General features: G+C 41.5%; 1 protein-coding gene across 4 annotated transcripts in view; it reads right to left on the bottom strand.

Moving 5' to 3' along the window:
* Positions 1-24,737, bottom strand: part of ANO10 (anoctamin 10) — a 213,257-nt gene that overhangs the window by 94,926 nt on the left and 93,594 nt on the right. The window contains exon 12 of one of the 4 annotated variants that reach the window (XM_060022230.1): positions 1,719-2,142. The exons of the other annotated variants lie outside the window; for them this stretch is intronic. Coding sequence (XP_059878213.1) covers positions 2,098-2,142 — 45 coding nt within the window. The 3' untranslated portion in view covers positions 1,719-2,097. Of the gene's footprint in view, positions 1-1,718; positions 2,143-24,737 lie in introns of those variants that run through there. 4 annotated transcript variants of the gene reach the window in all.

Below are 24,737 nucleotides of genomic sequence, written 5' to 3'. Positions count from 1 at the left end.
ATTTTTAACTTTGTTGTTACTTTCTTCTTCAAGTAGGTACAGGTAGAAATAAAAAATAAATATTAAATGTTGATGCTAATTAATTCAGAAGTTGACCCATCTAAAACTCAAGAATGTTGCCAAAATTAACAAATTCCTAGGGCTCAATGATAAGGAAAGAACCACGGAAGTAATGACCTTTAGTAAAATGGGGTTGGTTCGTCTGACCCGAAGAGAGCTTGGCCGGTGGGGAGTCAACGGCTGCAGGCATTTCTAAGTAACAGTATTAAATAGACTATGTACGAGAAAAGCTAATTACCAAATGGTTAAAATCAAAATCTAATACTGGGATTTGAGAGCCTTCTGGAATAAACAGATGAACTTTTATTTCTACTCTCCTCTCCTTCAAAACTCTCACTAAAATGACCATCCACAGTGCCCACACCCCAGTGAAGTATGGGAGACAGGGCTCTGCGACCTCTGAAGGGCCAGCTGAAGGAGGACAGGAGGAGGACAGGAGCTTCCCCGCTGGCCCCTCTCTCCCAGCCTTGAGAGCCAGGCCTCCAGCCCAGTGAAAGACAAGAGACTTCGTCTCCAGAGACCATACCAGGGAAAATGCCACTACACTGAAAGGGGGGAGCAGGAGACAGAGACCAGGCAGGGAACAGAAAAAAACTTCAGAGAGATGACACTGCATTCATGAAAAGAAATACAGGATATTAGTTTTAAAAGGGGGCGGAAACACTCAGAGAACAAAGAAGAGCTCTTGGATGCTAAACATCTGATAGCAGAAATAAGTCAGAAAGAGAAAAACAAACATCGTATTATTAACGCATATATGTGGAACCTAGAAAAATGGTACAGATGAACCAGTTTGCAGGATAGAAGTTGAGACACAGATGTAGAGAACAAACGTATGGACAGCAAGTGGGAAAGCTCCGGGGTGGTGGGGGTGGGGGTGTGATGAATTGGGCGATTGGAATTGACATGTATACGCTGATGTGTATAAAACTGATGACTAATAAGGACCTGCTGTATAAAAAAATAAAAAAAATTAAATTAAAAAAAAAAAGAAGTATGTGGTGGGTGTAAAAGCATTTATGTTACACAGCAGGGAGTCAGTAACACTAGAAACAGGCTATTTGGAAATGTACAGGTAACCAGCAGAAGAAAGGGTGAAAATGCTAAGTCACTGACTCTAGGAAATCAGAAAGGGGAAGTGACCTGTTATTTTGTTGTTACTTCTCAAGAGAATATTCAGGTTTTTAAATTATGAGTATGTGCTACTTTCAAAAATAAAGTACAATTAGAAAAGGAAACTGAGCGTGTGGTCGATTATAAGCAGAAAAATGTGTAAAATCTAGTTTTTAAGTTATAGCAAGTACTAAGGCAGACACAATTTGTGCCTGTAGAGAACCACAGTAACTCAGGGCTAGAAGCACGAGAACAGTCATCCGACGTATGCCACCTGCCCCCAGCGTGAAACCAGCTACTTCAGGAACAACTCTGCTCCAGGAACTGCTCCCAGGACGGCCCCGCCCTCTGGAATGGGCATCTCAGTGGACAACACACTCAGATGAACATGCTAACAACCAGGCCTGGGCCCTGAGTCTCTGCTTTTCTGAGTTCCTACTTCTGGCCGCTCTCTGCCTCCTGAGGGGCCCTCTCTGCTTCCCCAAATGTGCAACCCAAACGGTCAGGAACAATAGTTCCTGAGTTAACTCCCCTAGCCAGGAGAGCAGCCAGACGAAGCCGGGCGCCCCCCGCTGGCCATTCCAAGCCCTCCAAGGAAGGTCGTCCAGAGGAGCCTGGGCTGGGTGTTCACAAGCTCACCACTGGGCAGGGAACAGGGTGGGGGCGGGGGTCCAGCTCCCACCGGGAGCCCTGGCTACACCCACTGAGTTAGGGACCAGGGAGGCCAGCTTCCAGAAGAAATGGGTAATGGACAGGCAATCCAATAAATAGGACACCGACGTTAGGGAAAGGGACTGTTTATTGAATTTATGCCTTAAGAGATTCAATTTGGGGCCATGTTCAAGAATTATTGAATTATATCTTCTCTTAGGAACAAGTGATTGCATGCTCTGAGCTTCCTGTGCTCTGCACGCGGATGAGCGATCAGCACCAAATGCCATAAAGCAGAAATCCAGCAAGACGATCATTCTGTAGAAAAAAAATTCATTCTCTTCTTTGTCTTTGTTTGTTCACTGGTAGTGGAAAGAACGTTCTCCTAAGTGACTCGAGCCAGAGTGAAAAAGGTCTGCTTCCAGGCCCTAGGCCTTTTTCTCAGTGAGCTTAGTAACCATATATTTTTACAGTGTTTGGGGGATCTTACAACTTTTCCTTCAGGTGACAGGTTTTGTTCTTTTCATTCGCACTTCACTGAAGAAGCAGCCACACTAGACTCGCGTTAACAGCCCCTGTGGATGCACCCTGGGGCGACACTCAACACTTGGCCTGGTTGCCAACCATGCAACAGACACGAACGACTAACATCAATGCCCTGGCACCTTGCACCACTCGGCGGACTCATAAGCCAATGTCATCCATGCTTGATTACAGACAAAGGACTGCACTCTCCCCCAACGGCATGACCAGCTGGCCACGTATTTGGACTTTCCGTGTCTGCAGCGTATCGCACTGCTGAGTAGGGACCTGGTGTGAGGACCACTAAAGACACCAAGGGTGAAAGAGGAAGCAGCAGGCTTTCACAGTAATGCTGTGGAGAGCACACAGGCTGACAGGACGAATTCTTCAATAATTTTCATTTCAGGCGCTCAAAACACGTGGTGGTTCAATTAGCTAATATTCTAAGTACATGCTAGAGAAAATTATTTGTGTGTGTGTGCTAAAGAAGCATTTTGCTACCAAAAAAAAAAAGGGGGTGTCTACTTCCAAGTGACTAAATAAAGGTCAGCGAAAAAGTCTTTCTCTCTCTATGAGGACAAGAAAAGTATAGTGACACCCCCAAAATTAATGAGCTGGTGTTTTTTTCACTTTCTTAATGTTGCTAATGGCGCCAGGAAATTAAAGTGTTACTGGGCCTGGCTCATTGGCGTAATGTAACATCTTTAAAAATTGAGATTACTTAATAAAATTTAAAACCTGTTTTTATTGTCTCATGGTCATTAGTGGTCCTCATCAAAAAAGACTGTCTTACAACAAATAAACAACTACCTAAACATTTACAAACAAAAATCTCCTTTTGCTGAAGAGGGCTTCTATTATAACTAATCATAATCCCACATAAAAATGAATAATCCCATAAAATACCTTCTGCAACAATACGGTGCTTTAAGGATTTGGAAGCCCTTGAATACTACTTCTTCTGATCTTCAAGGCAACTGTATTAAGCAGTTATCAACATGACACATAGATGAGGAAAAAACAACTTGAAGCTCAGAGAAGGCTTGCTTAACGTCGCCCAGTTTTCAGGGAGTTGGGGCTGGAAGCAGGCTTTTGACTTCCAGCCCTGTTCTCCTTTTCTTACTAAATCTACTCACATCTCTAACAGCAAAAGCTTTAGATGGTATATATATATAGCTCTTCCCTTCATTTGTTCCCTCCTCTTGCAATAAGCATTCAGCCTGAAATTATTTAGAGTTATTGAAACTCTAAAACTTTCCCGTAAACACAAACAAAATGAGAAGCAAAACATTAAAAGAACCCATATCCTGGCAGTTTGAAAGAGACAGGGAAAAAAGAATTTTAGAGATCATCCTTTAAGGCAATGAGGTTATATTTTAAAATCACAATGGTAAAGATTAAAAGCTTGGTAAAACCCCACACTTTATTAACACTGGGCAGTAGATACCATAAGAGAACAGGTACTTGCTATGTACCCAAACCAGTCTAGACCATGGAGAAGGACGAAAAGCTACCCCAATTCATTCAAAGAAGCTAGAATCTACTTAATACTAAAACCTGATTTTAAAAAAAGACCAAATTCCCTTATAAATATAGATGCCAAAGTCCTATATATACACACACACACACACACACACACATTACTGGTAAATGGAATCCAGCAGTGAATTAACTGAATAATATAAAATGACCAAGCAGGGTTTATTTCAAGAATGCAGAAATCACTCACCATTAGGAAAGCTGTCAACATAATTTATTACATTTACGTTTTCTTAAAGTAAAAAAAATTAAAACTATATCAATAAAGCACGGGGCTAAAAAATCATTTGGGAAAATTCAATAGTCATTCCTAATTAAAACAAGCATGTAAACTAACAACTACCTAAAACAGAAGTAGAAAAAGATACTTAAATAAGATCAAGGTCATTACTACAAACCTATAACATCTTATTAAACAGTGAAATACTTAGGCTACTACCATTTAAGTCAAGACTAAGACAGAGATGTTTACTATTCAATATTGTTTTGGAGGCCCTAGCTAATGCAACAAGATATAAAATAAATAGTGTTAAGTATTGGCAGAGAAGAGAAAACATCATCTGAGTATAAACTCAAGATACAACGAACAACCAATCATCACTAATAAGACAGCAAAGTAGTTGTTGGATACAAATATATTTTTAAAGTTTTTCTTTATACTAGTAAGGTATTCCGCACCACCCAGGACTCATTGCCCCTTTTTCAAAGAGTTCTTAACAGCTTTTCGGCTGAAACCATGAGAAGTTACAGTTGCCAAATCACACTACCGGCAGTAAGATTCAATGTGCCCATGTACTGACAATGGCAACCATCTCATGGCATCCACCTGATGACAGCCACTGTAAAAGGCCGCCAATTTCAGAGACATTAAAATGTGAAAAGATGTGCCCTTAGAATCAATGAAATGAGGTGGCATAATCTGTTGAGCTTTTATCCTAAGCTGTAACTTTACAGATACTGGTACCAAAACCCCCCTTGGATGTAACTAACCTGAAGATGGAATTTGTCTTTTAAACCCTGAACAGACATGGGCATGCACACAGGCACACATGCACACATACCCACACCCCCGTTACAGAAATTATCCCAATAAATATCTTAGCTTTTTCAGTGTATGTATTCTGAATTGGCATAAGCTATGAAGGTTTAGATAAGCTTCCAGATCTATATGACTTCCTATAGGTCAATATAGAATGGTGGCCAAAGAAACAGGTAACAGGTGAAGCGTGGGTAAAAGGCTTATGGGGGGAGGGGAACAACAAACTGAATCAACTCAAATTTCTCAGGGAAGAACTTACTCATACGCTGGGGTAGGAAGTATAAAATTTTATAAATTCCAAACATTTTTTTAAAAAAGGTGAACAAAGTCTTACTACTGTAAGACCATTCCTGTGAGATGGGTTCAATAAACTGTGGCTTTGGTAGAAAAACTGGAAGCATCCCCAGCCCTGTGACCTGGTACAGCCTCACCAAAGCTATAACCCCAGCTGCTGTATGGGTTACAGCAGAAAGAGTAATTCTGTTCCCGTCAGGTGAGTGAGGAACCTGGGATGAAATAGATAGAACAACTTTGGGTAAGTCCTATCATAAGGGTGCGACAACATTTTTAAAAATTACTGGGCAATTTTGTGCTTCCTTCTTTTAACATGTTTGAAATGCTTAACAGAATCTAATCTACTACTTTTATGGGTTAGCTGTATTTTATCTGAGTTGCCTGACGCTCAGAAGATTCCGCTTGTTAGATTCCAAGGATGCTTTGTCAAGCTTTGACAGGTTTGAGTCAGACACATGAAGTCTGCAAATTAAGTTTAAATGTTAACTAATTTTGTGTTGGGGTTAGTAGTTTAGGGAGTCCTAATGTGTTTATTTATAAGTTTATTGAATATTAATCAAAATATAAATAAAAGTGAGGATGATTTCATGTAAAATTTACTAGGTTTACAAACAAAGTAAGCTTTATAAGTTGAGTGTAAGAAACACTGTTTTTTTTACATTCATGGGTTTTAGTAACTTGAATGTTAAGACACAAGTATTTTGAGTAATCCTTTCCACGCACTCAGACAATGAAACACAAAGACAACTCCACTGATGGAAAGATAGAGAACCTAAAGAATTTGAAGAGGTAAAGGATATCTGAGAAATCACGAGGACAAAGCTCCTCAGAGGACAGCAAAGGGAGGAAAGGTTGAAAGAGGCCATAACACAACACCTAAGACTAAGATTCCTACCCTGATGAGAGAGACGGTTGTATTATTCACCTTCCAATTGGCCAGAGCCCAGTGTAATGTCTACACATGACTGACAGTCTGCTGAATGACTACATCTGCCTGGGTTGGGGAGGGGGGCGTGGAAGATGACAGTGAGTGTTATGGGGAAGACGGAGGAGAGCCAGGGACCCCCGTCAAAGAGCCAGTGCAGGGTCCTCGCTCAAATTACTTCACCCGCATCACGTTCTGTGACACGGAGCACAGGGGGACAAGAACATCAGTGTAGACAGTGGTTCTGATCTGGTGATCTCCCTTTTCCTCTTAAAAGCAAACTGAAGAAGACCATTGAAATCACAGATGTGTCAACCACTGGCTGGAGGTATCCTTTTCTACAGCCAAAAAAATCCAACAGATAAACGGTATAGGATTCAGAAATCAGAACAGTATGGGCTCCCTCTAGTGGTTTAAAACACCTTTACATACCCTCAGATCCTTAAAAGGATGTTTCTGCTGTATTTTGGTCATTTATTTTTATTTTCTGTATCGCCTAGTTCCTTTCCTCTTGGGAAATCCAAATCTAACAAATAGTTCACTGCAAACAGTCATCCCAGTAGATGAGGAGAGGGGAGTAGGCCCAGAGACCAAATGTGATGGCTCCCAAGTCACAAAGCAAGTTTATCCGCTCCCTTCAAGACCAATCAGAAGCTTAAGCAGCAGTGAATGAAGAGCTCGGGGACAGACACAGCTAAGCCACGTGATGCGAAGGGACCGGGGAAAGAGACCTGCATTAGGCAAAGGGAAGTGAGCTGTACCATGACGTAGAAAATTAATTTTCTCACATGGCTATGAAATCATCTCTGAAGAAACTAAAAAGGATTCATTGCTAACAGGCTTCTGGGTAATCCGGCCTCAGTCTGCAGGCTGCTGCGGCTGCTCTGAGAGTTATGTCCGCGTGATATTTTCAGTGCTGTCAGGTACAGAAAGTTCTCATCACTGACCAGTCATGCATCCTATTAAAGACTGCACTCCCGTGAGGCGGTGTTACGGCTGAGGTAAAGGGATTTTTTTTTTTAGCGAAACTGAGTATGGCTGCCATTTGCACTGAAGCTTTGAGTCTTGTTACATAATGATACAACAAAGTGTTGGGGATCTATAGGTGCAAAAAAAATCAATACAAACAAAAAACATAGAGGAACCAAGGGAAAAAGCATGAAATCCCTCCACTAAGAAATGTAAATAACAATTATGAAACACGTGGGCAATGTAATTGGTACCTAACTGATTACAGCTCTGCTGTGATGGTGTCTGTTTTCTGCCACTGCTAAGAAAGGTGTTCTTTTTGCTGCTGCTGTTGTTGTTTTCATCAGGTTATTTCACCTAGTTTAGAGGAGAAAGTCTTTTCAGAAAATTATTCTTCAATCAGTTTCTCAAATAGTCCAAAGTCTGTTTCAAAGATAACAGTAAAAATCTGAATGAAGTTCTTCTGAATTCTCTAAGTACAATGACAGTTTCTCTGATTTGTTTTAGTGAAACTAAGATAGACTACGTGAACACGAAAGCAGCTTTCTGGCACAGTATGAGACGGTGTCAGCATTAGTAAAATTCTGTGACTGGTAACTGGGTTTCTTAATACTGTATAAGGTTTACGTTAAAAAGTGCCACTTATAGTTGAAAATAAATATAGTTAAATCCAACGTGTCTGGTAATTTCTATAAGATGTTGAATACCGGATCCCTGGTCAGAATAAAATTCTCTCTCACATATTTTTGCAACGGGAAGATCAGAATCAAATTAAAATTGCTTTAATTACCAGAGAATTTTTCCAGCGTAGCTCGAAGACTGCCTACAGGCTGGATTCCCTGGACGTTACGTCACTCGTGGATTGACTGAGGAGCATGTGTTTTCACGCGTTGCCATCATCGCCAAGGGTTTACTCACGTACAGCGACACCCCAAATTATGCCGCATCAAAGCCCTTTACCAGAGGTGTGCTGCAAAACCCCACCCGGCCTTCTTACTCACCAGGAGCGAGCTAAGACATTTTCTTCACATGCTCTTTTCAGTCGGTCATCTTTCAGGTCATAGAACCAAAACATTGTCATTTTGTGACAAATATTCCAGAAGAGCAGGTGACATACATACACACAGAGTCAAGGCACCAAAACCGTCAGCCAGCGGGGTTTGTTTCTATCTGGTCATTATTCTGCAGTTTCCCCATCTTGTATTTATGTTTAACAAAATAATACGGTCCCTTGGGGCAGAGGTTATTCCTTTTCTATTCCTCCCACAGGGCCAGGATATTACAAGTATGCATAATAGGAATAAAGCACACTTGTAGAAGAAATGAAGTTTATGTTTCAATTTGTAGGAGAGACAGATGTACCTTGTTTCTCAGAAGAGCTAGAAAAGGTAAAGAATTTAACATGTAAATAATTCAAGAAAAAACCATTCCTTCCATTTTTATGATGAATAAAATATATTTAAGATACAGTGTTCCTGCTAAACTGCAATTTAAAATGAGCACACTTCAATACACTTCACCGAATGCCTGTTAATCCTCCACTTTTCAAAAAAAGAAAACGCTCTTGCAGTATTATCTAGATCTTATTAGCCACAACTCATTTATCATGTTGTTCTCATCTCAGAAGTGACAATTCCATTCTCTAAACTGCTCAGGCCAAACCTGGGGTCCATCCTTGATGCCTCGCTTCTGTTGCATCCCACCTGCAGCCTGTTATCAACGCCTTTTGGTTCTGCCTTGAAAATACATCCAGAACCCGCCCACTTCTGCTACCTCCACATTTCCTACCCTGGCTGAAGACGCCATCATCTTGGTCGTACGTCACTGCCACGGCCTCCTAACTGGTCTCTATGCCTCTGCCCTCCTCCCACTATTGTCACCACAGCAGCCACAGTGACCTCATTAACACGTAAGTCCGACCACCCCCCTGCTTAGAACCTCCAGAGGCTCCCGTCACCCAGAGTTAAGCCAAAGTCTTGCCCTTGCCCTGAAAAGCCCTGCATGATCTGCCTTGCCACCCCCTCCGCTGTATTTCTGGACTCATCTTCCACGCTTCCCCTCGATCACTCCGATCCAGCCACACGTGCCTCTTCGCTCACCTTGAACACGCCAGGCCCAGGTCCACCACCGGGTCCCATTCCAGATGCCGAGTCAGTGTCACCCTCTCTGGGCAGCCTCCTCAGACTGAACTCCCTGAAACTGGATCCCCACCCCCATCACGACACTCCCACCTCCCTTCCTCACTTAATCTCTCCCCTTAGTACTTACCACTCACATGTGCTGCGTACTTTATTTTCTTATTCATTATCTATCTCCCCCCTAAAATACACTCCATGAGGGCAGAATATTTTCTTCTTTTATTTTGTTTGCTGCTGTGTCATCTCTGCCTTGAAAAATGTCTGGCACTGAGTAGGTGATAATAAATCCTTCTTGAATTAACTGAATGAGTTACAATTCCTATTTACTGGAAGAGTCTAGAGGTCACCTCAGTTTCATAAGAAGACAAAGTATGTCAGTGCCTTTTTTTTTTTTTCTTTCCCTAATAGACTTGACGTTGTTACTTTTTCGCCCAAGAGTTAATGAACAGTTTCTCTCTGCATCCCTAGCAGCAGGGAAGGTCACGGGGTACTTTCTTCTTCCTCTCACCAGAGTCCAGGTAAGGTAGGAAAAAAGAGGAGAGAATTTTTCTGAAATGATGTTTGAGGGAAGCAGGGTGGGTATTGTAGTCCCCCCGGCCCTGCTTTACAGGAGGGAGGAACAGGGGTTCAGCGAGGCTCAGGCCCTACCGCAGTGCAGGGCTTATGCGGGACCCTCCTTGCCCAGACTGCTTCCTCAACCAGCACCGCACGCAGACAGTCAAGCATGTGAGGGATCCCAGCACGACCCCTGCCACCGCCAGCCCCTCCCTGTAGGGTCGGCACTGCCTGGATGTCCTCACAGTTAAGACTGAGCCCTTTACAAAGGGCCTGAGGAAAGGAAACAAAAATCTCAGATGGTGGCTGGAGTGCAGAACAGTCACTGGTGGCTCGGTAACCAGGGACACTCAGGAAAAGGCCTGTCTCTAAATCCCAATGGATGTGGACGGCCTTCTCCTAAGCGGAGAACATGAATATATTAAACTTAGGGAACTCCTCTGTGGGCTCTAGGGAGCCGCTCGGTCACTATTAACTGTGATAAAAATGAAATGCCACTGGCACATGGGTCTGGTTTTGAAAAGAAAGGGAAGATTCTACAGTTAGCATGTGAATACTGAAGCAAATAAACCGTCACCAACAAATGCTTACAAACAATGTGGTCAAATGAGGAAGAAATGTTCTAGATGTTTGTAAAGGGTAGGAGAGAAATGTAAAGGTATTTATTTAAGAACACTGGAAATAAATTATAGTTTGAATAATATACAATATTTTTCGCAACCAAGAAAATGTTTATGATGCTTAAGAGAAAACAAAAGTGGGGGAAACGAAGGAAGAGAATAAAATAGAATAAAAATAACTAAAAGAGAAAAATGCTCCAATCCTACTAAAGGTACATCTCCTTATTTTTTCAAAAAAGACCAAACATTAAAAAGTCACAAAGGGGACCTCATCAAAATTGAAAACTTTCGTTCTGTGAAAGCTTATGCGAAGCTACAGACAGGAAGAAAATATTTGGAAACCACGCATCCAACAAAGGACTACATAACTAACATTTAAAACTCAACTGTTTAAAAAAAGAAACCTAGTTCAAAAATGGGCAAAAGACATGAACAGACGATTCACTAAAGAGGACACAGAGATGGCAAATAAACACCTGAAAAGATGTTCAACATCATTAGCCATCAGAAAAATGCAAATTAAAACCAAAATGAGGTATCAATACAAATCTATGCAGATGGCTAAAATAAAAATCAGTGATGGCACCATCCTGGCAAGGATGTGGAGAAACTGGATAACTCATACATTGCTGGTGGGGATGTAAAATGCTACAGCCACTCTGAAAAACAGGTGGGCAGTTTCTCATAAAACTAAACATGCAATGACCATACAGCCCAGCAATGTTACTCTTGGACATCTACCCAGAGAAATAAAAGCATGTTCACATAAAACCTGTACAAAAATGTTCATAGTAAATTTATTTGTAGTATCTCCAAACTGAAGTCAGCCCAGATGTCCTTCAGTGGGTAAATGGCTGAACAAGCTGTGGCACATCCACACCATGGAAAACTACTCAGTAATAAAAAGGAACAGCTATTGATACACAGAATATCTTGGATGAATCTCCAGGGACCTGTGCTGAGTGAAAACAGCCAGTCTCAAAAGGGTATGTACTATATGATTTAACTTACATAACACTTTTTCAAAAGACAAAATTTTGGAAATAGAGAACAGACTGGTGGTTCCCAGGGGTAAGAGGTGGCAGGGGGGTGGGCGGTGGTTTTAAAAGGACAAGATTCTAATGGTGATGGAACTGTTCTGTAACTTGACGGTGATGGTGCATACACAAACCTCCACAGGTGATAAAACTGTATAGACCTAAACACACACACACACACACACACACACACACACACACACACACACACACACACCACAGGTGAGTACAAGTAAAACGGGTTGATCAGTGGCTTGTCTCGATGTCAATATCCTGGCTTGTGAAATGGCTCTGTAGTTCCACAAAATGTTACCACTGGAGGAAACTGGGGGAAGGGTACACAGGTCTCTGCATATTATTTCTTGTGACTGCATGCGAACCTACAATTATCTCAAAAATTTCAGTGTGAAAAATCATGACGTCATTAGCTTGACATGGTCTGATTAGGCGCCTTCTTCCAAATGCCTTGGACCTAACTAGATTTTTCACTATGTGCAAGAGAGCAAGCTTACAGAGTTGGAAAATGTATTTGATTCAACTGAAAGTTAATTAAACCCACTAGATCTACATTAAAACTCTCCAATAACCCTACTAAGTCAGCCAGAGATTACAATGTGCTATTCATATCTCCAGCTAGAATGGAAAAAAGGTTATCTTTTTTAAATAGTTGGACACAATCATATTTTGTTTCAGTACAATCATACTGTTTTCAAGATGACAAAAATTAACTACATAATGTTTATCCCATTTTGTGGTTTAATTAAAATTGTTAATAAGCAAGAATGGTATACTTTGGTTGTGACCAATTAGTGAATTCTTATATGCAACATTCAAAATTTCATGATCACTTTAATGATTTCATTTTTAAAGACTAGAGCTTTTAAGTGATATGAAGATAGTGCAAAAAGAGTTAATGGTAATAAAATAACGGAGTGCAACATGCACAAAATAAAAAGTATTATTATATTTCCAACATTATTTACTTATACATTATGGTTCTTTAGCTTTTTTACTGCTGCTCTAGTAACACAAATTCGATTTTTTTTAATTCACAAAATATAGCCCACATATCACGCTATTGATTTGACAGTATCTGCAAAATCTCAGAAAAATGTTTTAACAAGGTCCTAGTTCTAGACTGACATTCCCAATTCTATTTAGTCCAAGAGTGGAGTCTGCGTAAACTCTTCCATATTAAATTAATGTCTGTCTAATGTCTAATCCCTATCTCTGCCCGAAAATAATCTTTTATAAAATAACCCTAAGCTTCTCTCTTCATCTGTAAATCATGATTGCGGACACACAGAGTCAGGATTTTGCTCGTCTTTTAGTGTCACTGGCCTTCCTGTCTGGGCTGCCACCACAGCTCCCACTTTCAGTTCTCAGATGTGCAGCCTGAACCAGCCCTGATACCTGAGAGGATCGGAGAAGTTCATGTCTGTAGTCTGACAAGAACGAGACCTGCAGGCTTCTCTGGAGGGAGAAAATGCCTTCTTGAACCCAGAAACCTCTCACAAAGTGTGGGGGGCTCTTCACTGTGCCCTTGGGGGTCAGGGCACTAGCTCCTCATGGCCGCTGGGGCACCGCCCCCCTGTAAGGTGTGTTCCTGGGTACAGGCACAGGACAATGAGGTCCATGGGGCAAGGGCTAAGCTGCAAAGAAGCACAGTCTCGTCACATAAACCCAGGGGGTCACGAGCTCCGACTGTGCTTTCCTTAGAGAACTGCCCAGTCTGTAGGCTGGAGTGGGAGTGGGGAGAAGGGTGAGAGCCTCCCATGGGAGAACATGCTTGCCGCGACAAATGGCTACAGCCCACGACGTCTCACTCACGTCAGCGCGTGATTCTACCAGCTTTACTGTTGGCTTCATGCCTCTGGGCTCTGTCACCCAACTAACTGGCAAGTGTCTTCTGGGAAGGGGGCCACCCTCTCACTGTTTTGTATTTTCCAGCACTGACCATAGCTCTGGGCACAGGAGAAAAGCAGAGGTAAGATGGAAGATCAACACATCAGGAGCCAGCCCAGACACAAGAAAGAATCCCAGACCTGCCCCTTTTCATTTAATAAACATAATATAATATAATGCCAGGCACTGTTCAAAGCCCTTTAAAAATACTGACTTGTTTTTTTCTCCATAACAATGTTATAAGGGTGGAACTATTATCATGCATTATTTTATAGATCTTGAACAGAGGTACAAAGAAGTTCAGTAATCTGTCCACATTTACAGAGTGTGACTGGACCACAGTGCTAGCAGTGGAGGTGGTAATTCTGGATTTTTTTTTTTTTTAATGTATGTATGTATGTATGGCTGTGTTGGGTCTTCGTTGCTGCCCATGGGCCCTCTCTAGTTGTGGCGAGCAGGGGCTACTCTTTGCTGTGGTGCGCAGCCTTCTTATTGCGGTGGCTTCTCCTGTGGCACAGCACGGGCTCTAGGTGCGTGGGCTTCAGTAGTTGTTGCACGTGGGCTCAGTAGTTGTGGCTTGTGGGCTCTAGAGCGCAGGCTCAGTAGTTGTGGTGCACGGGCTTAGTTGCTCTGTGGCATGTGGGATCTTCCCGCAACAGGGCTTGAACCCGTGTCGCCTGCACTGGCAGGCGGATTCTTAACCACTGCGCCACCAGGGAAGTCCCTCGGGATATATTCTGAAGCAGAGTAAACAAGTTTTGGGATTTGGGGTTGGAGTTAGATGAGACAAGGACAACTCCAAGGTCTTGGGCCTTAGCAATTAGGAAGATGGAGTTGCCATTTACGGAAATGGGAAAGATTTTATTTTCATTCTTTTACACACTTATCTTTATTGAAAACATTACACTCTTACTTATTAAAAATACCCTGGTGGGTGACTTCAACTTCCACCAAGATGAAATAACCCTCCCACATGAAACAACAACCACCAAAATTTTATGATACAACACTCTTCAAGACCCTGGACATCAGGCAATGAAGGACCGTGGTCCTTGAGAGATGGGAAACAAGGTGAGTGTGCAGTCACTTCAGCTTATGGCCTAGAGTCTCCAGGCCTCAGCATGGGGAGAGGAGGCCAGGTTGAGCCCAGCAGACCCCCTGAGTTAGGGCAAGAGTCCAGGGAGAAAATGGTACCAACTGTCTGAAGGGTGACTACAAAAGAGGAGAGCACTGCACAGAAAGAGACATCTCGTGAGGCCCGCAGCCAGCGCCCCTCAAGTATTCAGTGGGCAAATGACCAGCCCACGTGTGTGAGGAAACCACCCGCAGTCCAGGAAAGCAACATCTGAATGGGTTGGAGGGAAGAGTGCCTGTTGCTTACAAAGGACTTGGAATACTGTCTGTTCTCCACCAGCCAGATAAGAAAACCTAACTCAGGGGTGATCAGATAGAACACTCAGAGAGTCCTGATTCAGTACCAGAAAATAATTAAGGAGGAGAAGGGAAATGGGTCTCATACTGTACATGAAGTGCTATATCTCTTGATATACTGTAGACTGTGATAAATTAAAGATGTATACTATAAGCCCTAACTAACCACTGCAATAAAACAAAGAGTTATAGCTATTAATTCCAACAAAGGAGAAAAATACAGAATCATACACATACACACAAACCTCTATGAATTCATAAGAAGGCCGAAAAGGGAACAAACAGCAGATGTGGCAAATAGTAAATACATAGCAAGATGGCAGGCTTAAATCTAACCATGTCAATAACCAGGTTAAATACAAGTGCTATAATATCCCAATTAAAAGGCAGAAACTGTCAGATTATTTCAAACAGTAAGACTTAATCATATGCTGCCTAAAAGAAACACACTTAAAATACACATACACAAATAAATTAAAAGTAAAAGGATGTTTTAAAAAGGATACCATGTAACACTAGTCAAAACAAAGCTGGAGTTACTATATTAACATTAGACAAAGCAGATTTCAAAACAAAGAACATGGGATAAAGAGGTCATATAAAAATAAAGGCATCAATTCATGAAGAGGACAAAAGAATTAACGGCCTAATAACTGAGCTTCAAATTAAAGGAAGCAAAAAGTGATAGAGTTACAAGGAAAAATAGACACACAATTATAATAGGAAATTTCAAAACCGTTCTCATCAACTGATACAACAGGTAGACAGAAAATGAGCAAGGATACAGACTTAATACCATTAGCCAACTCACCTACTTCACATTTATGGACCGTTCCGCCACCAACAGCAGAATACACATTCTTTTCAGGTGCACGTGGGACATTTACCAAGCAAGACCATATTATGGGACATTAAATAAGTCTCAATAAATTTAAAAAGATTCAAATCAGACAAAGTGTATTCTCTGACTACAATAGAATTAAACTAGAAATCAGCAGCAAAACATTTCCGGAAAATCCCAAGAACATCTGGAAAAAAAATAACACACTTCTAAATAACCTATGGATCAAAGAAGAAATCAAGGGCACCCTCTTGCACTGTTGGTGAGAATGTAAATTGATACAGCCACTATGGAGAACAGTATGGAGGTTCCTTAAAAAACAAAAAAATAGAATTACCATATGACCCAGTAATCACACAACTGGGCATATATCCAGAGAAAACCATAATTCAAAAAGACAGATGCACTCCAATTGTTCATTGCAGTACTATTTACAATAGCCAGGTCATGGAAGCAACCTAAATGCCCATTGACAGACGAATGGATAAAGAAGATGTGCTATATATATATATATATATATATATATATATATATATATATATATACACAATGGAATATTACTCATCATAAAAAGGAATGGAATTGGGTCATTTGTAGAGACATGGATGGATCTAGAGACTGTCATACAGAGTGAAGTAAGTCAGAAAGAGAAAAACAAATATCGTATATTATCGCATATATGTGGAATCTAGAAAAATGGTACAGATGAACTAGTTTGCAAGGCAGAAATAGAGAACAAATGTATGGACACCAAGCGGGGAAAGCGGGGGTGGAGTGGTGGTGGTGGTGGTGGGATGAATTGGGAGATTGAGATTGACATATATATATATACACTAATATGTATAAAACAGATAACTAATAAGAGCCGCCTGTATAAAAATAAATAAAATTTAAAAGAAAAAGAAGAAATCAAAAGGAAAATTAGAAAATGTTTGAACTGAGTAAAAATGAAAACAACATTTGCCAGAATTTGTGGGTTGCTGCTAAAGCACAACTTGGGAGGAAACACCTCAGCTTCCACCTTAAGAAACTAGAAAGACAAGAACAAATTAAACCCGAGAGACTGGTTAAAGATGGCGGCGTAGAAGGACGTGTGCTCACTCCCTCTTGCAAGAGCACCAGAATCACAACTAACTGCTGAACCATCATCAACAGGAAGACACTGGAACTCACCCAAAAAAGATACCCCACATGCAAAGACAAAGGAGAAGCCGCAGTGAGATCGTAGGAGGCGTGCAATCACAATAAAACCAAATCCCGTAACTGCTGGGTGGGTGACTCACAAACTGGAGAACAATTATACCACAGAAGTCCACCCACTGGAGTGAAGGTTCTGAGCCCAACATCAGGCTTCCCAACCTGGCGGTCTGGCAACAGGAGGGGGAATTCCCAGAAAATCAGACTTTGAAGGCTAGCAGGATTTGACTGCAGGACTTCAACAGGACTGGGGGAAACAGAGACTCCACTCTTGGAGGGCACACACAAAGTAGTGTGTGCATCAGGATCCGGGGGAAGGAGCAGTGACCCCATAGGAGACTGAACCAGACCTACCTGCTAGCGTTGGAGGGTCTCCTGCAGAGGGGGGGGCAGCTGTGGCTCAGCGTGGGGACAAGGACACTGGCAGCAGAAGCTCTGGGACATATTCCTTGGTGTGAGCCCTCCCAGAGTCCGCCATTAGCCTCACCAAAGAACCTGTAGGCTCCAGTGCTGGGTCACCTCAGGCCAAACAACCAACAGGGAGGGAACCCAGCCCCACTTATCAGCAGACAAGTGGATTAAAGTTTTACGGAGCTCTGCCCTCCACAGCAACACCCAGCTCTACCCACCACCAGTCCCTCCCATCAGAAAGCTTGCACAAGCCTCTTAGATGGCCTCATCCACCAGAGCACAGACAGCAAGAAGCAAGAAGAACTACAATCCTGCAGCCTGTGGAATGAAAACCACATTCAAAGAAAGACAAAATTAAAAGGCAGAGGACTACATACCAGATGAAGGAACTAAATAAAACCCCAGAAAAGCCACTAAATGAAGTAGAGATAGGCATCCTTCCAGAAAAAGTATTCAGGATAATGATAGTGAAGATAATCTAGGACATCGGAAAAAGAATGGAGGCAAAGATCAAGAAGATGCAAGAAATGTTTAACAAAGACCTGCAAGAATTAAAGAACAAACAAACAGATGAACAATACAATAACTGAAATGAAAAATACACTAGAAGGAATCAATAGCAGAATAACTGAGGCAGAAGAATGGATAAGTGACCCAGAAGACAGAATGGTGGAAATCACTGCCATGGAACAGAATAAAGAATGAAAAGAAATGAAGACAGCCTAACAGACCTCTGGGATAACATTAAACGCAACAACATTCACATTACAGGGGTCCTAGAAGGAGAAGAGAGAGAGAAAGGACCCAAGAAAATATCTGAAGAGATTATAGTCGAAAACTTCCCAAACATGGAAAGGAAATAGCCACCCAAGTCCAGGAAGTGCAGAGACTGCCAGGCAGAATAAACCCAAGGAGAAACACCCCAAGACACATAGTAATCAAACTATGTGTAATCAAAAAATAAGACAAATAACATACAAGGGAACTCCCATAAGGTTAACAGCTGATTTCTCAGCAAAAACTCTACAAGCCAGAAGGGAGTGGCACGATATATTTAAAGTGATGAAAGGGAAGAACCTACAACAAAGATTACTCTACCCAGCAAGGACCTCATTCAGATTCGACAGAGAAATCCAAAGCTTTACAGACAAGCGAAAGCTAAGAGAATTCAGCACCACCAAACCAGCTCTACAACAAATGCTAAAGGAAATACTCTAAGTGGGAAACACAACAGAAGAAAAGGACCTACAAAAACAAACCCAAGACAATTAAGGAAATGGTAATAGGAACATACATATTGATAATTACCTTCAATGTGAATGGATTAAATGCTCCAACCGAAAGACACAGGCTCACTGAATGGATACAAAAACAAGACTCGTATATATGCTGTCTACCAGAGACCCACTTCAGATCCAGGGACACATACAGACTGAAAATGAGAGGATGGAAAAAGATATTCCATGCAAATGGAAATCAAAAGAAAGCTGGAGTAGCAATACTCATATCAGATATAACAGACTTCAAAATAAAGACCTTCACAAGAGACAAGGAAGGACACTACATAATGACCAAGAAGAAGATATAACAATTATGAATATATATGCACCCAACAAAGGAGCACCTCAATACATAAGGCAAATGCCAACAGCTATAAAAGAGGAAATCAACAGTAACACAATAATACTGGGGGACTTTAATACCTCACTTACACCAATGGACAGGTGATCCAGACAGAAAATTAAAAAAGAAACAAAATCTTTAAATGATACAATAAACCAGATAGATTTAATTGATATTTATAGGACATTCCATCTGAAAACAGATTACACTTTCTTCTCAAGTGCTCATGGAACATTCTCCAGGAGAGATCACCCTTGGGTCACAAACCAACCCATGGTAAATTTAAGAAAACTGAAATCATATCAAGTATCTTTTCCAACCACAATGCTATGAGATTAGAAATCAATTACAGGGGAAAAAATGTAAAAAACACAAACACATGGAGGCTAAACAATAAGTTACTAAATAAGCAACAGATCACTGAAGAAATCAAAGAGGAAATCAAAAAACACCTAGAGACAAATGACAACAAAAACACGACAATCCAAAACCTATGGGATGCAGCAAAAGCAGTTCTAAGACGGAAGTTTATAGCAATACAAGCCTACCTCCAGAAACAAGAAAAATCTCAAATAAACAGTCTAACCTTACACCTATAGGAACTAGAGAAAGAAAAACAAACAAAACCCAAAGTTAGTAGAAGGAAAGAAATCATAAAGATCAGAGCAGAAATAAATGAAACAGAAACAAAGAAAACACTAGCAAAGATCAATAAAACTAAAAGCTGGTTCTTTGAGAAGATAAACAAAATTGATAAACCATTAGCCAGACTCATCAAGAAAAAGAGGGAGAGGACTCAAATCAATAAAATTAGAAATGAAAAAGGAGAAGTTACAACTGACAACGCAGGAATACAAAGGATCCTAAGAGATTACTACAAGCAACTCTATGCCAATAAAATGGACAACCTGGAAGAAATGGACAAATTTGTAGAACAGTATAACCTTCCAAGACTGAACCAGGAAGAAATAGAAAATATGAACAGACCGGGCTTCCCTGGTGGTACAGTGGTTGAGAGTCCACCTGCCGATGCAGGGGACATGGGTTCGTGCCCCGGTCTGGGAATATCCCACATGCCGCAGAGCGGCTGGGCCCGTGAGCCATGGCAGCTGAGCCTGCACGTCCGGAGCCTGTGTTCCGCAACGGGAGAGGCCACAACAGTGAGAGGCCCACGTACCGCACAAAAATAAAAGAAAATATGAACAGACTAACCACAAGTAATGAATTGAAACTGTGATTAAAAATCTTCTAACAAACAAAAGTCCAGAACTCGATGGCTTCACAGCTGAATTCTAGAAAACGTTAGAGAAGGGCTAACACCCATCCTTCTCAAACTCTTCCAAAAACTTGCAGAGGAAAGAACACTCCCAAACTCATTCTACGAGGCCATCATCACCCTGATATCAAAACCAGACAAAGATACTAGAAAAAAAGAAAATTACAGACCAATATCACTGATGAATATGGATGCAAAAGTCCTCAACAAAATACTAGCAAACAGAATCCAACAACACATTGAAAGGATCATACAACATGATCAAGTGCGATTTATCCCAGGGATGCAATGATTCTTCAATATATGCAAATCAATCAATGTGATACACCATATTAACAAACTGAAGAATAAAAATCATATGATCATCTCAATAGACGCAGAAAAGGCTTTTGACAAAATTTAACACCCAGTTATGATAAAAACTCTCCAGAAAGTGGGCATAGAGGGAACCTACCTCAACATAATAAAGGCCATATATGATAAACCCACAGCAAACATCATTCTGAATGGTGAAAAACTGAAAGCATTTCCTCTAAGATCAGGAACAAGACAAGGATGTCCACTCTAGCCACTATTATTCAACATAGTTTTGGAAGTCCTAGCCACGGCAATCAAAGAAGAAAAAGAAATAAAAGGAATACAAATTGGAAAAGAAGTAAAACTGTCACTGTTTGCAGATGACATGATACTATACATAGAGAATCCTAAAGATGCCTCCAGAAAACTACTAGAGCTAATCAGTGAATTTGGTAAAGTTGCAGGATACATAATTAATGCACAGAAATCTCCTGCATTCCTATACACTAACAATGAAAGATCAGAAAGAGAAATTAAGGAAACAATCCCATTCACCACTGTATCAAAAAGAGTAAAATACCTAGGAATTAACCTACCCAAGGAGGTAAAAGACCTGTATGCAGAAAACTGTAAGACACTGATGAAAGAAATCAAGGATAACACCAACAGATGGACAGATATACCATGGTATTGGATTGGAAGAATCCATATTGTGAAAATGACGATACTACCCAAAGCAATCTACAGATTCAATGCAATCCCTATCAAATTACCAATGGTATTTTTTACAGAACTAGAACCAAAAATTTGTATGGAGACACAAAAGACCCCAAATAGCCAAAGCAATCTTGAGGGAAAAAAACCAAGCTGGAGGAACCAGACTCCCTGACTTCAGACTATACTACTAAGCTACAGTAATCAAGACAATATGGTACTGGCACAAAAACAGAAATATAGATCAATGGAACAGGATAGAAAGCCCAGAGATAAACCCACACACCTATGGTACTAATCTATGACAACGGAGGCAAGGATATACAATGGAGAAAAGACAGTCTCTTCAATTAGTGGTGCTGGGAAAACTGGACAGCTACATGTAAAAGAATGAAATTAGAACACTCCCTAACATCATACACAAAAATAAACTCAAAATGGATTTGAGACCTAAATGGAAGACCGGACACTATAAAACTCTCAGAGGAAAACATAGGAAGAACACTCTTTGACATAAATCACAGCAAGATCCTTTTTGACCCACCTCCTAGAGTAATGGAAATAAAAACAAAAATAAACAAATGGGACCTAATGAAACTTAAGAGCTTTTGCACAACAAAGGAAACTATAAACAAGCCAAAAAGACAACCCTCAGAGTGGGAGAAATTATTTGCAGATGAAGCAATGGACAAAGGATTAATCTCCAAAATACACAAACAACTCATGTATCTCAATATTAAAAAAACAAACAACCCAATCCAAAAATGGGCAGAAGACCTAAATAGACATTTCTCCAAAGAAGACATACAGATGGCCAGGAAGCACATGAAAAATTGCTCAACATCACTAATTATTAGAGAAATGCAAATCAAAACTACAATGAGGGCGCTTCCCTGGTGGCGCAGCGGTTGAGAGTCCGCCTGCCGATGCAGGGGGCGTGGGTTCATGCCCCAGTCCGGGAGGATCCCGCATGCCGTGGAGAGACTGGGCCCGTGAGCCGTGGCCGCTGGGCCTGTGCATCCAGAGCCTGTGCTTCACGGCGGGAGGGGCCGCGGCAGTGAGAGGCCCGCGTACCACAAAAAAAAAAAAAAAGGAAAACTACAATGAGGTATTACCTCACACTCGTTAGAATGGACATCATCAGAAAATCTACAAACAACAAATGCTGGAGAGGGTGTGGAGAAAAGGGAACCCTCTTGCACTGTTGGTGGGAATGTAAATTGATACAGCCACTATGGAGAACAGTATGGAGGTTCCTTAAAAAACTAAAAATAGAACTATCATACGACCTAGCAATCCCACTACTGGGCATATACCCAGAGAAAACCAGAATTCAGAAAGACACATGCACCCCAATGTTCACTGCAGCACTATTTACAATAGCCAGGTCATGGAAGCAACCTAAATGCCCATCGACAGACAAATGGATAAAGAAGATGTGGTACATATACACAGTGGAATATTACTCAGCCATGAAAAGGAATGAAACTGGGTCATTTGTAGAGATATGGCTGCACCTAGAGACTGTCATACAGAGTGAAGTAAGTCAGAAAGAGAAAAACAAATATCGTATATTACCGCATATATGTGGAATCTAGAAAAACGGTACAGATGAACTAGTTTGCAAGGCAGAAGCAGAGACACAGAAATAGAGAACAAAGGTATGGACACCTTTGGGGGGAAAGGGTGGAGGGGGGAGGTGGTGGGATGAATTGGGAGACTGGGATTGACATATATACACTAATATGTAAAAATAGATAACTAATAAGAACCTGCTGTATAAAAAGTAAATAAATAAAATAAAATTTTTTTTAAAGGCTGGGGAAAAAAAAGAGAACAAATTAAACCCAATGTAAATAGAAGAAAAATTAAGAACAGAGCAGAAATCAAAGAAACAGAAAACAGTAAAACATACCGAAAATCAATGAAAACTAAAGTTTTTTGATCTTTTAGAAGATCAATAAAATTGATACATTTCTAGCCAGACTGATGAGGAAAAAGAGAAGATACAAATCACCAATCTCAGGAATAAGAAAGGCACATCCTGGAGATGGGGAAAAGTTGAAGCACATAGCTGAAGGGCTGCAGCTGAAGCTGTAGTCCCATCCTGGAGTCAGTGGAACACTGCATGAGACCACAACATGTTATGGGAGCACATTAATTAATCATTAATCCTAAATGGGGAGACCACGGGAAACTGTGGGAAAGGTCACGTCTGAACTGGTCCTTGAAGGACCAGGGGTCCTGTGACAAGCAGAAGCTGGGTGGGAGAAAAATCCAGGACAAAGGAAATTCAGGGAAACACACAGAGGCAGGAAAATACCAAACTATGCATGTGGTGTGCATGTTGAAAGGCTGGGGTGATAGCACAGCGGGGAGGAAGGACAGTACCTAAGAGGCAGATTACAGAGTACCTGAAACCCCTTGCTAATGAGGCTGGACTTTATTTTATTTTAATTAATTATTTATTTATGGCTGGGTTGGGTCTTCGTTGTTGCACGTGGGCTTTCTCTAGTTGCGGCGAGCGGGGGCTACTCTTTGTTGCGGGGCGCGGGCTTCCCATTGGGTGGCTTCTCTTGCTGCAGAGCACGGGCCCTAGGGGCGCAGGCTTCGGTATTTGTGGCACGTGGGCCTCAGTAGTTGTGGCTCGCGGACTCTAGAGCGCAGGCTCAGTAGTTGTGGCGCACGGGCTTAGTTGCTCTGCAGCATGTAGGATCTTCCCGGACCAGGGCTCGAACCCATGTCCCCTGCATTGGCAGGCGGATTCTTAACCACTGAGGCCCCAGGGAAGCCCCTGGACTTTATTTTTTAAGAAAGGGAAACAAGCCAAATCTTTTCAGATTCTAAGCGATAGAGTCAGGACTGTGCTTTACAACCTGAGACTGCAGAGGAAGAAACTGAAGTCAAGGACAGCAGTTAGGGGTTCACTGAACGACCCCACCAAGGCATGACAACAGTGGCCTGGTGCGAGGTGGCCAGCACCTTAGAAAGGAGGAGACCAATCGAGGGGTCATTCCGGAAGCAGAATCTGCAGGTAGTAGACAAAAGAAATCTCCAAAGGGAAAGAGGAAAAGTAAAAAATGTCCCCTGGTTTCAAAGTGAGTCATCATGAAGATACGATGCTGTTTGTTGAGATCTAAAATCCCGAGAAAGAAGAAAGCACAAGCACGGGGGACAGGGGCTCCCAGGGAGGATGCTGTGCTCCCTTCTGAACGGCTGAGATGGCAGTGTGGGCAGACTGGCCCTGAGGAAGTGTCCTCAGACAGCCAGAGGCCAGAGCCCACAAACGGGGGCACAGATTTATGAGTCGGCTTCACAGACAGGACGGCTATGCTACAAGAGCAGCTACTGCGCTATAATGACATCAAGCCCAGGCCTCTGCAGGAATTAACGACGCAATACATCTTTCCCAGTTTTTAATCTAATCTCTTCTAAAGATTCGACATTTCACACAAAACGATTTTACTGAACGTCAAGATACATAAATTTCATAGATAGTCGAACATTTTTAAGCTAAAGCAAATTGTTTCCTGACTCTATATTAGCAATATTTGCTTGCGGTTAGGTTAATTAGCCCCAT

Source organism: Delphinus delphis, chromosome 10 (assembly GCF_949987515.2).
Source record: "Delphinus delphis chromosome 10, mDelDel1.2, whole genome shotgun sequence".
Lineage (NCBI taxonomy): Eukaryota > Metazoa > Chordata > Mammalia > Artiodactyla > Delphinidae > Delphinus > Delphinus delphis.
Note: the sequence above shows the minus strand (reverse complement) of the source record. Positions and strands in the feature narration are given on the sequence as shown.